The sequence below is a fragment of the Myotis davidii genome, unplaced genomic scaffold (genome assembly GCF_000327345.1).
Source record: "Myotis davidii unplaced genomic scaffold, ASM32734v1 scaffold379, whole genome shotgun sequence".
In the NCBI taxonomy this organism is placed as follows: domain Eukaryota; kingdom Metazoa; phylum Chordata; class Mammalia; order Chiroptera; family Vespertilionidae; genus Myotis; species Myotis davidii.
Window position 1 is genome coordinate 1639146 of NW_006290553.1, and position 15414 is coordinate 1654559.

Genomic DNA, 15414 nt, shown 5'->3' on the forward strand with positions numbered 1-15414 from the left:
GCAGGAATTGAAAGATCACTATTGTGACAGCATAGCAAGGGATGTGGCAGAAGTGAAAGCTTGGATGCCGAAGGGGCGGAGCTATGACTTTATCTGCTAGGCTCTTTGCCATGAACAGTAAATGGCCATGTTCCTTTTGGCATGCATTAAGTTGTACCTTTAAAGTTTCTCAAAATCTTTTCTACCCACTGACTCAGTCATCTCCCTGTTGGAACTTGTCCTTAGGAAATAAATAAAAGAGAAACATATAATATTGCTTTCATATAGTGTTATTTATTGCTTTCTTTCATCACTTTTATGGACATCAGGTTCACAGACTTGAGTTAATCATAATTTTTAATTCATGAGACACTATCAACGTTAGTCTGTGTATAACCCTCTATAATTTAATGTTATATTTATTTTAATAAATATGTTAATGATATAAGTTGACCCTTGAACACATGGGTTAGAATTGCACAGATCTACTTATATGTGTATTTTTTTCCAATGAATATATATAGTACTGTAAATGTATTCTCTTCCTCTTGATCTTTGTAATAGCATGTTCTTTCCTCTGGCTTAGTTTATGTTAAGAGTACAGTTTCACACAATATGTATTAATCAACTATGTTATGAGTAAGGCTTCTGGTCAACATTAGGCTATTAGCAATTGTCTTGGAGGAGTTAAAATTATATGCGGATTTTTAGCTACAAAGGGATCAGGGCCCCTAACCCCAGTGTTCTTCAAGGATCGACTACAAGAGACACTTGTAAACTCACTGCCTAAATAAATACAAGACTGAAAAGGCATTATCAGAAGAGAGAGCACACAAAGAGCCACAAATAACTGGAACTTAGATGTGTGTCAAAGGCAACATAGTAGAGTACTGGGAAGAGAAGAGACTGCTCAGCAAATGACCAAGAAACATTAATTATTTATAAGGAAAAAAGGCATTAAAATGTACTTCTACAAAATAAAATCTGTATACTTTAAGTTCTTTATGTCAAAAGCAAAGCACTAAAACATAATCAAATAAAGGTGAATTTCCTCCAAGCTTTGAGGCAGGGAAGGGCTTAAAGAAGAGAGAAAAAGCACTCACCATAAACAAAATAGAAAGAATAGAATCAAATAAATTAAGAAAAATAATCTTTTATCAAAAGACACCTTAAGGAAGGTAAAAAAAAAAAAAGAAAGAAAGCTATAATATGAGAGAAGATATTTGTCACACATGTAATTGAAAAAGGACTAAGACTATATAGTTCACAATGGATCAAAATGTTATGTCACGGGTAATAAAGAATGCCTACAAATCACTAAGAAAAAAAAGCACAAAACAATAGACAATGAGCAAAAAGGTATATCACAAATCATGAAACAGTGGCTAGAAAAAAGGATTCTCAGCTTCTCTATTAATCAGGAAATGCAAATGAAGGCTATAATTAGATAACCATTTTATACCTAATCAATTAGCAACAGTTAAGAAGTATGTAATTACTGCATGTTATACGGACTGGAGAGCAATGTACATTTTTATATATTGCTAGTGAGAGTATAAATTGCTACCATCACTTCAGCATTATGTTTTAAAAATGAATATTTTCATACACTGCAATCCAACAATTGTTTTCCTGGATAAATATTCCAACACACACACAACAAAACACTAGCTTATATATCCAGGAAATATGTACCCTGTTCATAATAGCAAAAATTATGAATAATCTAAATGATCATAGCCAGGAGACTAGATAAATAAATTGTAGCATAGTCATATAATAAAATATCATAGAGTAATGAAAAACGAGTAAATGACAGTCACATACAACATGAATGAATCTTCATAACATTGTGTTGAATCAAAAAAGTAAATGCCAAGTGACAATATATGGAATAATATTTTTAAATAAATTTAAAAACAAGTACAACCAGACACCATATGGTTTAGATATATGATAAAAAAAAAAACTTTAAAACTATCTAAGTAAATGAATAATAGACACAACATACAGAACAGTGTTTGCTTTTGAACGGGCATAACAGGGGTGAGATTAGGTAGATATATAATGTCATTTATCTAAAAAAAATAAAAAATGTGTTTGTTTGAATGAGAATAATGGGGTATTTGGGAAGAATTTTTCCAATAATAAGAGAATATGGGATAGGATAAGATCGTAAGTCAATGAAATATTATGAAGCTCATTGAAACCATAGCCATTATGTACTAACAGTATGTCTTATTATGTAAACAAGGCTAGGAGCTGGAAATATTTACCAATTGGTTATAAACTGAGAATAAAAATATTAGTTAGACTGGGGATGAAAGCCTACACTTAATAAATTAACATTTATCCTGTATGGTGTTAATAAAAAATAGAGTTGTTAGTAATAAACTATGCTGAAACTCTACCTCACTAATTTGCCATCCCTTATTCTCAATACTATAATGCAAGTAAATTCCATGAGATTTTTTGTTTGCTTACCTGTGTCCACAGCACCTAAGATAATGCCTGCCATATAGTTAGTTCTCAATAAATATTGTTGAACAGATAAATTAAAGCATACTTGTTGATTATATGGGAGAGGGGAATTGTGTAGCAGTGAGCAAAAAAGAGTTTGTTGGACAATGATATAACAAAAAGCTGAACTCAAACTTAAACTTATGCTATAGTTATATAATATATATTATCCTATATTTTAATTATCAGCATAACAGTTATTGTTCGATGTTTTTCTTTGTTATATTTATTTAATTGTCTATTTAAATTATACTAGAATATAAGATACACAAGAACAGGCACCTAACCCTTTTTCTGTCTTCTTCACTATTGTGTCCTAATGTTTGTAGAGCGGCAGGCATACATGGGTACTCAGCAAATATTTCTTGAGTGTTTGAAAGAGTATGTGTACACATGGGCAAGGACAAGAAAGAAAACACACATAAATACAGTGAAAAGAAAGGACCTACTTAAATGGAATTTTTTAACCTTTTTTATTTATTTGCTTTATTTAAATTCTTACTACAATACTATGTGTGCCAGGAATTTAAAAAAAAATGTCCCAGGCATCACATCAATATTAAGCAGGCAAGCCACCCAAGGTACTTTCTGTCTCAGACACTAGAAAACTGAAAAGGCCTTGAAAGTACTTTATAATTTACACAAGTCTATTATTGGTCTTTCTAATGGATTTCATACTGAAATGAACTAGTGTAATCCCTCACATTTTCTGTCTTTCCCCAGTTGAAAACTTTATTTATCCTTACACATCTCTTTATCATTTTTATAATGAAAATAGCTTTAGAAATTGTGAAACCTAGAAAGAAACTTTAAAACCCAATAAACATTTCTTTTCCTGGCAGTGAAACACACATATTTTTACTTGTACAAGAATAAGAACTCCTTGTTAATAAATTGTCATTTTTTCTCCATTAACATAGAAAATTCCCTGCAGTGAGTTGTTCTATTTATAATCATTGACAAAAACACATTAGGATCCAACAAGTGCATATTGATTGCTTGCTCCTAAACTAGTTTTGAAACATGTTCCTACTCATTGGATTGTGCTGTAATGTGACATCCAATATTAGATGATGCACTTAGCAAGACTCATGGCAGGCACTGGCAATGGGATTTGTTTTCTTCCAGTATGTTTATTTCAATAGATTTATGCAATATTCAGAGGCAGGAAAAAGAATGATAATGGATGGTTTTCTGGTGAAATAATCCCACAGCAGTGTTTTTAAGGCCCTTGCTAATTGTGAACATGTGATATGGGATATTTGTTTATATACATGTATTTTATGTAGCTCATATTTATTTGAGTGTCATGGTTCTGAGTTCATTGCACTTACACTAAATTTATAAATATATGTTTTAATGTATTATTTTGTTGTCATCTTATTTATCAACTTGAAGAAGTCTAAGCTGGGATTCAAGAATATTGAGGTCTAATCTTAGTTCAGCTTCCAAGTTTCCTCAATCTGAAACAGATGCTTATGTTACTTTAAGCACCTATGAAATGGGGATACCAATCCGACCAACTAAATGCCCAAAATTTACAAGGTTAGTAGCATCTGAGAACATATTTTCTTCCTGACACTCAGGTGATCAGACCATGGAGCAGAAAATTTGTTTAATTACTTTTTTATTTTTGGTTTTCCCTGTCATTCATCTGGTCCACTGGAGATGAAAGCCACATTTAATTCAGTCTCTCAAAGTTAGACAAGCAGAAAAATGGTATGAATCTCCATGGACCCTTATGCCTCCAACTTGCTCCATTATCAAAAGTCAACAAGCTCACTACACACACACACACACACACACACACACACACACACACACACACACCCCTCTGGGCCTCAGAGTACCTCTTACTGACATCACATGGGGTCTTGATTTTGTTCTTTAAGCATGCATTCCTTATCCTTCAAATTTTATATACTCTTCTTAAATCTTGAAGATGCATTCCTTATCCTGCCCATGGTTCTATCTGGTTCTTCTCAGGCTTCTGATAGCTGTGCCTAAAATTTTCTTAACAACCCTTTCTACTTTCCATTGACAAAGGGTGATGGAGAGACTAGAGTTGAGGGGTTGAGGGCCAGTGGTAGGGACATAGGAATGAGAGAGCCTTTGGCAGCACCGGGTCTAATTCCTATTTCAGTCTCTAGGATAATTTTCAGTCCCTCTGTTCCCTGTTGGCTTGGATGCTGATTCTCTTAATTCACCACTCTTGTTCTCAAATTCTAAAATCTTTTATGTCTCTGATCACATCTCAATCCATTTTCCTATCCTCTAAAATGTTGTTCTCCCTTTCTTTCATATAGTTTCTAATTAGGTCAGTCTCAAATTACAGATGCATTTCTCTGATTTAAAATTATATTTTTTGTTAAACTACCAGTTTCTGGGGACTTCTGCACAGCGAGAACACAAACCTCACACTTTGAAAGCTCATGCATGTCATCTTCTTTTTGTGGCCGGGAAGAGTATGAAGGTCCCATCTTTGGACTAGGTGATCATGGCAAGAGTACACACTGTAACTTGTTCCAGCATTCCAGAACTAGTGCAGCGGTTCTCAGCCTGTGGGTCGCGACCCCTTTGGGGGTCAAATGACCCTTTCACAGGGGTCGCCTAAGACCATCGGAAAACACATATTGAATATATAATTACATATTGTTTTGTGATTAATCACTATACTTTAATTATGTTCAATTTGTAACAATGAAAATACATCCTGCATATCAGATATTTACATTATGATTCATAACAGCAGCAACATCACAGTTATGAAGTAGCAATGAAAATAATTTTATGGTTGGGGGTCACGACAACATGGGGAACTGTACTAAAGGGTCATGGCATTAGGAAGGTTGAGAACCACTGCTCTAGTGGAAGAGATAGTGCTCAACCTGAAGAGGAAGATGAGGCTAAAGACCAAGGTCATAAAGATCTCTGCATATGAGTCCTGCATCTTGAGTTATCGCTTGCTACCTATGCCATTGTTTTAGGAAAAAATTAATGACAGAAGAACTCAGAGTGCCTTAAGGAAGACTGCATAACCAAAAAAAAAAAAGTCTGGACATGTAAAATGATTCCAGAATTTGAAAGTTCAGTTTGCTACAAGAATCTTACAAAAGTAACAGAAATTATCACTGGTTTCATCAAAAGATGAGCTGCCAAACTTCAGGTCACCAGAGACTTTGATATGACACTAAGTAGATTTCTCTACAAAGGGAAAAGATGCCTGCCATGTCATAATATTATTGATAACTATGAACTAGTTACAGGCATATGTCCAAAAAAGTTATTGCAAGTAAATGAAAAATACTATGCTACTGAAGTTGATCCTGGTTTTACCATAGAAGTACATTTTTATGGTAGAATGGTATCACATAGTTTCCTTGTTGAACAACCTTTACCAAAGGTAAAATTTAAAGAAATTGTGGAAGAAACCAAGGTTATGTTAAAATATAAAAAAAAGAAGAAAACGGATAAAAAATATATTTGAGAAACTCCATCAGTATAGATCCATGTTCATGTTTTAGCTGATAATGGTGATGTGGTAAAGGAGGTTATCCATCAAGCTGGTGTTTATCGTCTAAATGCCAAAGTCATGTTCATTTGTGGATTTTGATGAAAATGGGTACTCTGAGGTTTGAAAGATATTTAACTCTTGTATTTAACAAACATGCCTTGAAGAACACAAAATATTTCAATCAATTAAAAGACAATAGCAACACAATTTTGCTGAGATTCTTGAGACTTAAAAATGGCAGTTGGAGCAGTCAATGTAAAACATATTCTAAAAATCATATAGCTAAATGATAGAGTGTAGGGACTTTTAGAAAAGTATTGCATTTAGTGAAAGATGAGTCATTGTACATACCCAATTCTATCTTACTAAGGATGCTGTAAGCAAGCATTCTTCAGGAAGGCCTCCTCCTGTGGGCACATTTATTGCAAAAATTGTTCATCTCTTCATCTTGCTGACTTTTATTTATAATATATTCTTTCACTTGAAGGTTTTTTTAAAATACATTTTTATTAATTTCAGAGAGGAAGGGAGAGGGGGAGAGAGATAGAAACATCAATGAAGAGAGAGAATCCTTGATGGCTGCTTCCTACATGCCCCACACTGGGGATCGAGCCTCAAACCTGGGCATGTGCCCTTGACTGGAGTAGAGCCTGGAACACCTCAGTTAGCAGTTCGATGTTCTATCCACTGAGCCAAACCAGCTAGGGCTCTTGAAGTATTTTTTGTTTTTGGGGTTTTTTTTATATTACTTAAGTATTTTCAGACATGCTGAATCCATCAACTGGAAGCTCCTTTTTCTTCACCTTTTTCAATACATGCCCCACTGTATTTTTTAATCAAAGTTAAAATAAAATCTTAAAGCCAAAATTAGAGAACTCCTTACTCTTCCAAAATAGTTTTTGTAGTTTAATTCTATCACACATTTTTTGAGATGTCTTTTTACACTTGAAAAATACCTAGAAGTCTGAAAAGAAGCTTTATAAAATGGTAAAATAATTTGCATGATTTTAAGTATTGTAATTTGGATGGATCATACTAATGATATCACCATCTTCTGAAATTGTGTTATGCTTAAAAAAACACCTTGGTATCCACATGTAACTAATCATTACAAACTGTTCTCTGTTGATCTGCTGATAATAATCATGAAGTGGAAAAATCTTTAAAAAAAATACCTGTTTTTCTCAGAGGGACAGCACTTGGTCAAACATTTATAACCTTAGCATAAATTATCACATACTTTCTTAAAAACTGAATTTGAAGAGATAATATATAAAGACATTAAGCCCTAAAAATAGTAACTAAGGGGGACACAATATTGGGGGGAGGGGACCAAAAAACTGAACAAACTGCCTTCATCATAATTGTACCTAAATCCAAGCCTCATCCCAATTTCTTTTTATAATTGTTGCTCTTTGTCAATCAAATTCCTGGCTTAATAACTTAACCATTAAAAATGGACATTTAAAAAGTACTCAACACATCATCATCTGAATACCTTGGTAGTCTAGGGGGGGAAAAGAGTCAAGATCACAGGTGCAGGGTCAGAGAATTATATTGAAGATAAGAACATCTCTCTGGACTAAACTCAAAATAGCTGTGTACAAAACCACCCTCTCTAGCGGGGTGACTCCCCATGGAAGTTGTCGTGACAGATTGTCCAGGGACCAATGCCTCTTCTGAAGGACCTAATAACATACCTTTGTCTGCAGCTGCAAATGCCCTTGGCATTCAGGGAAAAACCAAGAAAGGGGAAGGCTGAGGCTGGTTTTTGTTTTTTTAATGTTTTTTTTATTTTATTTTGGTTTTGTTTTGGTTTGGACACAGTAAAAACACTTAACTTGTAAAATCATGTATGCTAACGTTTTAAATAAATGAGCATACTACTCAGGCACCACATAGTTATTTTACTTTACATCACATCATTGGCCTGTTATCAAATACAGTTATGAGGAGTCTGCCAAGAAGTGGATTTTTCTTGCCAGATATGGGGAACTAAACAAAATGAGTTAATGGCTCTATTTCAAAAGCCATATGTGCTGAGTTTGCTGCCATCCACTCAAGGCGAAGGTTTGTCACCGAATACATCAAAAGTATACACCCAGCAGCTAACAGGCTTGTAAAAATAGGGTTCTGATAATTCACTGTTGATACAGTTCAATTTTCACAGTTGAATAAAAATGTCAGCTTACCCACAAATACAAACTATTTTGTTCCCTCATGAGTTCTACCAAGTTCTTCAAAGTCCTATTGGCACCTCTCCTTGACTGAAGGCCACCATAACACACCTGGGCTTTCATTCTCTCCGATTCTTTTAGCTCATCTATGGATGGCCATGAGAATAGTCACAACACCCTCTCTGTGGCTGAAAGAACCTCTCCTGGTATTTTCATTTCTTCTTCCTTCTCCTATTTGTCTATAATACAAAACTTCCACAAGCATTACCTCAACTCCCACTTTATTTGGGACTTTCTAATGTGTGCTAAAGAATAGTTCAATGATGTTGCTTTAAATATATTTTAATATCCCTCTTTTATAACCATTAGATTCAATTAAAATTAAGAAAATAACTAGTCTTTTACAGATTGACTCTTCCATTGTGTTCTTCCATTAGCAGCTTCATGGATGCCCAGTGAAACATACAGTTCATTCCCCTCAGGTGCAGGCTCCACACTTCATGGTAAGTAGTGGGGAAAATTCAGGGTCAGGAGAGGTAGTGGTCTGCTTTATCTTGACAGAGATTAAAACACAAGGATTGGTAAGAATCCAATCTCAGATAGATATTTAAAAGTGCATCTTGATAATGATAATGAATGGAACCAAAATTCTGCCCAGTCACTGAAAGAAGATAATCAGAGACCAAGTATCAGATTTTTCTGTCTCTTATTTCAAAATTAAATCTATATAATGGCTTTTTTTAACCAATCAAATTCATTAAAAATGCATTTTGTTTTATTTTTCCATTGAAAAATTGAATGATTTGTCAATATAGATTTGTCTACTTGAATGTTGCTAAGGAATTTTTATTGACCTTTCCAAATACATTAGAGTGGGGAGAATCAGTATTTTGATTGGCTAGACCTCTGATATTATGAGAGAATAGGAATAGACCTCATCTTTCCATGATCTCAACTTAAGATATTTTCCTATAATTACTTAAATTTCTCATGGAGATTCTTTAGCAGATATTGGTTTGTTGTGTGTGCTATACAGCTTCTCTCCCTGCCCCCTTTTTTATTTCTTTAAGCCAATAAGAAGTTTCACTATTTGGTAGCCATATTAGACAGATCCTAGGATCCTAGCCTTGCTATAAATTGGACCTTAGTAAACTTTACACATAAAATGTTAAGAGTATTTAAGCCATATAAATTGAGCTCTTTCTAACAGCAAGTGAAATCCAATCATGATTTTACACCATTTGATCAGATTGAGATGGCTATTAGGATCAGTTCAGATAATCCCCTTTTTATCCCTAGGTGATGACTTCATCAGCACAACCAAAAAATTTCCAGAAGTTCCCACAACTGCCAATAGATCTACTAAAAATAATGACATCCATATCACTGGTGAGCCATATGCCATTTATTTTTTGGATGTTATGTTTCATTGACTCAAAAAATATTTATTGAGTATCTACCATTTGCCAAACACTGTGCCAATTGTTGGGCATACAATGAAAACACTGACCTGCTGAAGATAATAATCTATTAGAGATGTTATATAGTGAATAAGTAACCATACAATTAAATTTATTTTTGACTATGCTATGATATAGTATAAGGTATTTTCAGCATCTAACAGAAATATCTGATTTTAATTGGGGAACAGGAAAATACTCACTGAAAATATATTTAAATTAAAATCTGAAAAATTAATAAGAAGTAGCCAGGAGAAAGGTATTGAGTAACATTTCAGTCTTGTGAAAATATAGTCTGAATCAAGAAAGAGATTCTTATAACAAAGAGAATTCCTATATTCAATTAATAAAATACATTAATGCTAAATGTAATCCATTATTTTATATCATAAGAGGGCATGGGATTCAATAAAGTTAGGACCCTCCCAATGCAGGTCTTAATCATAAATTCAGAGGTCTAATCACTTCTTTCATTTCAGGGGTTATTCACTTGATTGGTGAGCACTTCGCCTGGGTAATCATTTTATTCCATATGGAAGGTCATGCAATCCTCAGATCATTAGAGCATCATCCTCACACAACATGGCCACAGAGTTGCAAACTGTGGTCCTACCAATATCTTTAAGATAATGGTGACTTTAAGAACTACCTACTTTGGAAATGGGGCCAGATTGGAGCTCTGCTTCTGCACTGAGACATTCCTGAAAGCAATGGTCTCATTTTCCTATATTTGGTTTGAAGAAAATTTGTAAACATTAATTTAACACCCATTTAAAAAACCTTTTGTTCTTTTACTTCTCTAAAACTTTGGGGATAAATATTATTTCCTACCATATTACTAGTGTATAGCCTAGCCAATTTTGATTTCACTAAAACAGAACTTTGTGTAGTCCTGAGCTGTTCCTTGGGTGATCACAATACTCCACTGGTTTGAATTTCTGAACTCTCTTTAGCCACCGATGCATACACAGTACCACATGGTTATGTGTGGCAAGACTACATGAGCTTCCAGGGTACCCGCAGTATCTGTTTTGACAGGGCTGAGGTAGGGTGAGCCTCAGGAAGACCTCGAATCCTGGATGTGTGTTGTGAGAGAAAAAGTCTTCCACACTGATAAACAACACACGGTTAGCTTGACATAATGTGGCTGCAGTCCAAACTACGTAAGACATAGAAAAGACTTGGTACCTAATATTTTAAATCCAGTTTTTTAGACTGTATCTTTATTTTTTGAGACTTGCTGTATGGAAAGCAGTATAATAAATCTAGGCAATAAGAGAAAATAAAAACCTAGTCTCCACCTATGAGCAGTGTATAATCTAGTTAAAATGATAAAAGAAAATCAATCCAGATAATTCTGATATAAAAATACACTTTTTGCCCAAATGATCTATGTAACCTAAAGAGCTAAAGATCTATCTGTAATGTATAAGGATTCCACTGGAGTGTTGTTAGAGATAATAAAAGCCTGGACACAATTCAACCACCTGACATTAAGAGACCAATTAAATAAACTATGGTAGGTACCTACATTTGGGGAACTAGCCAGGGGTTTAATCGAATGAAGTAAATCTCTAGACACTTCGTTGTAAAGTATTCCAAGAACATTTTTTAAGAGAAATAAAAAACAGGGGACAGGCAGAACAATATGTATAGTATGGCTGCATTTGTAATAAAGGGGATGTATATTCATGATACATATATGTGTTTATGTATGCATAGAAAATTTCTGGTAGGATATGTAATTAACTATTGGAAGTTATTGCCTCTAGCGTGGGTAACTGTTACCTAAAGTAGTAAGGGCACTTCCTTTCCATTGCAGTTTTATAGTTCTGTGCTGTTTGAATTGTTAACATGATCACAAAATACTTTTTGAAAAGGAAATACTTCTATTAACTGCCATGTAGAACCAGGCAACCTCATTTACCATAAAGTAAAGCCATCCAGAGTAGGATATTTATTTTGCTGCTAGTCTAGAATCCATAATATTTTAAAGTCTTTGATTCCTGCAGTTTAACTTAATATTCAAATGTTAATGAATGAGTTGAGTATGGGGATGGTCAGCAAGGATAAGAAAAATCAGCCCATGGGTTACTCACCAATATAATTTTAGCCAGTCTGTTACTTTCAACTTCCTCCCTTTTCAGACCACAGAAATGGCAAAACCAACTGGTTTCAGTTTTATCCATTTTGTCCCTTCTCTCCTTTCTATTCCTGAAATGGATACGGAGAGTAAAAAAAGGAGGGGAAGTGGTAGAAATGGATAAGAAAATCTCTAGTCTGGTTATGATTCCTTGAGTGACATTCAAATGAGAAGACTTGGAACGTGGTTTTTCAGCACTACAACTCCATAGGTATTGTCCAGGGCTTCTCAGCTTTTTTTTTTTATTAAATATATATTTTATTGATTTTTCACAGAGAGGAAGGGAGAACGATAGAGAGTTAGAAACATCGATGAGAGAGAAACATCAATCAGCTGCCTCCTGCACGCCTCCTACTGGAGATGTGCCTGCAGCCAAGGTACATGCCCTTGACCGGAATCGAACTTGGGACCTTTCAGTCCGCAGGCCGACGCTCTATCCACTGAGCCAAACCGGTTACGGCAAGGGCTTCTCAGCTTTAGCTCTTCAGGACTTTGGAAGGTCACACTGCTTTTTACTTTTTTCCTCATCCTATCACATGTGCTTCCACAAAGCATTTAGTGACTCTTTCAAGAACAAGAAAACCCAAAGGTAGACCATTGTTTCACAGATAAAGTTAATTTACAGATTATTTTAATTTATTCATTCCTGCAAATAACATTTCATCGGGTACCACATGTCAGGAATTGCCCAGGGCCTTGGGAAAACGAGGGAAAAGATCGGTTGTGGAATACGTGACCAAGAAAGACATTCATGTAAAAATGCAATTGAATAAATGCCAAACCAGAAAGTAGAACAAGGCATAGACATGATCCCACAGTGTGACTGTGGTCAAGGAACACCCTTTGGCCCTTAAATAAAATATCTGTCAGGTGGGAGAAATAGTTCAATTAATTCTGGTTTCCAATGGCCAAAAGTTTGGCTTTAAAATTCCTCTCTCTTGGTGCCCTTTTCAGTTATTGTGGCTAAGAAGGCCAAAGATGGAACATCCTGGCCAGTATTGGTAGCAGCTTTGCTCTTCTTATGCCTGGTATCATTTGGACTTGGAGTGAGAAAATGGTGTCAATACCAACAAGAAATGTGAGTATAATGCCAAGATATGAAGGAACAGATACTTTTTCAATATGCATCATTCACTCAGCACTATAGATATCATTCCTATATTGAGCCCCGCTCATATTTAAGAGAGGAAATAAGGCTCAGAGAGGTAACATAGCTTTCCCAGCTCCACACAGTTGGGCTTAGATACACAACTTCTGATTTGGTAGCCCCTCTGCCTTGTTCAGGCTGTAACACTACACTCAGCAGGTGGAACAGTCAGTGGGCATTAAATAAAAACCGCGCCTCACCTTACCTCAAAATTGAAAATGATTTTTCTTTTAATCTTTATTATTTTTTCATTTTCATGCATCTCTGACCTGCCTGAGCCTAGCCATGCTGAGATGCTCAAGTGTGAAATTGAGTGAGAAAGGTAATTTTAAGAAATTTCCAGCTGCTTTTCAGCAGAATGAGCTTTTACTGCCCTTTACCTTTTTCCCCAAGAGGAAAAGAAAGTAAGCAGTTGGTTACCCCCCATTTTTTTTTTGCCTTATTGAAAGATTTTCCGGAACTCTTCTCCTTCCAATCCACAATCTGAAATGGCACATAAGGTTACACTCTGCTTTCCTGACAGGGCTATTTTGAATCAGTCCAGATTAGGCCACAATTAGAGGAGACCCTCATAATACATAAGGCTGATCTTCCACATATCTTCCGACTACTATCTAAGATAACATTGACCATCATGCAATAACTTCTTCTACTTTTCTGAGAGTATCCTTGAAGACTCTATCATCATGTGCAGGAAGTGTTTCATGGTGAATAAAACACTAAACCAGTAGTCAGAATTTATGGATTCTTATTTAAATACTACACTTGGTCACCATGTGATCTTGAGAAATTCAGAATTTACCTGAAAAAAACAGAAGTGCAAATTTCTTAATACTTTATCTACCTTTTGATAAATACTGTGTCCATTAAAGCATCAGAAAACCAGGTAATAGACATTAGGAATTTATATAATAAAATGAGAAAGTTATGGGACTCTGAAAATCTGAAATGATTTTTGTTGTTGTGCTATAGTCAAATGTCTGTGCTATACAGAAATGAGAAACAATATTTTGATGGGAGAGGGAGAGAGAGAGAGAGAGAGAGAGAGAGAGAGAGAGAGAGAGAGAGAGAGAAATTAAGGTACTATGGATTGACAGATAAGGGCTGCAGGTATTTGGGTCGTGGACATAAATCTGCTCACAGATATATTTCTGTTTTCTATTATCAATAGTGCTTATGCATTTGTATAGCTAAATCTCACACTCACTTGTATGCTTGATGCATTTCAGACAAGAGATGAGTTGTGCTAACAGAGAACAGCACTTTATACAAAGATGACATTCAGAATGTTCACTTATTTAAAGAGAAGGGATTCTGGCATTATCTATCCAGTACCAACCAACTCAGGGATTCAGAAGAGCTTTACTTCCCACTTAAACAGGATCCCCACAGCACACAGAATTTTAAAATTTTGTCTCTGGAGGAATCTTTTTAACCCACATAAGAGAAGCACTTCTATTAGGAAGCAGTTGCCATGGAGAGTATGGGTTTTGGTTAAAAGACTTGAATTGCTGGTCTGGTTCTTTCGAACAAGATGATTAAAACCTTTGTGCCTAATTTTTATATATGGAATGGTGACAGTAATATTCAATTTCTAGATACAAGGTTATAACGAAAACACTTTGCAAACTATAAAATTACCATATAAATATTAATTAATGATATTATCATGACAAAACTAACAAGCAGAAAGTTATGACAAGAAAATTCTGAGAGAGCTAGTGGAGTATGTCTTTCTCTTTCTGTTTCCTACTTCAATCTCCCCCTCACATTCTTAGCATTAAAAGAGCAATGTTTTGTTCCTAGCATGGAAAGACCCCCACCTTTCAAGCCGCCTCCACCTCCTATCAAGTACACTTGCATCCAGGAGTCCATTGGAAGTGATCTACACTGTCATGAGATGGAAGCACTCTAACCTTTTGAGACTTTGCCAAACAATGAAACTCTGCTAAAATCCTATTGAGCAGGTAGATATTTTGTTTATTAAGTATTCGCCCTCTGGCCAAGCCTCTTCTGTGGCTGAAATGGATGTCTGAAGAGAATGACCTGTTTTCCCAGCAACTTGTCCCCTTTCATCTGAGTATGCCTTTACAGAAGAGTGAGAGGATATGTTATGCTGACACCCAATGCAATCTGCAGGAATGTCCTTGCTTATGTAAGAAGTGCAAATTAGGCTGCTGCCATAAAAAATGCTTGCAGTGTTTTATTTTTCATTTTAATTATCTGATTGAGGTGACAACAATGTTTTCGAGCATATGTCTGTGACAGAGCTTTTTTCTCTTTGGGCATCTGCCAACATTCTAAACTGTTTGCCAAAATCATGATAATCCCCGAGGTTTTTTGCATTTCCTAGGAAAATTACAAGAAGAAAATGTGAAAGTTCTAGCAGGAGTCTTCATACTGAAATTCTGTTATTTATTTTCAATGGAGAAAAACAGAATATCCTGCTTAAGAACCCCATTCCAATACTCCTT

At 35.2% G+C, this 15414-nt stretch overlaps 1 protein-coding gene across 1 annotated transcript in view; it reads left to right on the forward strand.

Moving 5' to 3' along the window:
• Window positions 1-14938, forward strand: part of CD96 (CD96 molecule) — an 87767-nt gene extending 72829 nt beyond the window's left edge. Inside the window, exons 11-14 of the mRNA XM_006763612.2 lie at window positions 8628-8693; window positions 9490-9579; window positions 12748-12871; window positions 14747-14938. Of these exons, the coding sequence (XP_006763675.1) occupies window positions 8628-8693; window positions 9490-9579; window positions 12748-12871; window positions 14747-14855 (389 nt within the window). The 3' untranslated portion in view covers window positions 14856-14938. The remainder of the gene's footprint in view (window positions 1-8627; window positions 8694-9489; window positions 9580-12747; window positions 12872-14746) is intronic.
• The last annotated feature ends 476 nt before the right edge of the window (window positions 14939-15414 follow it).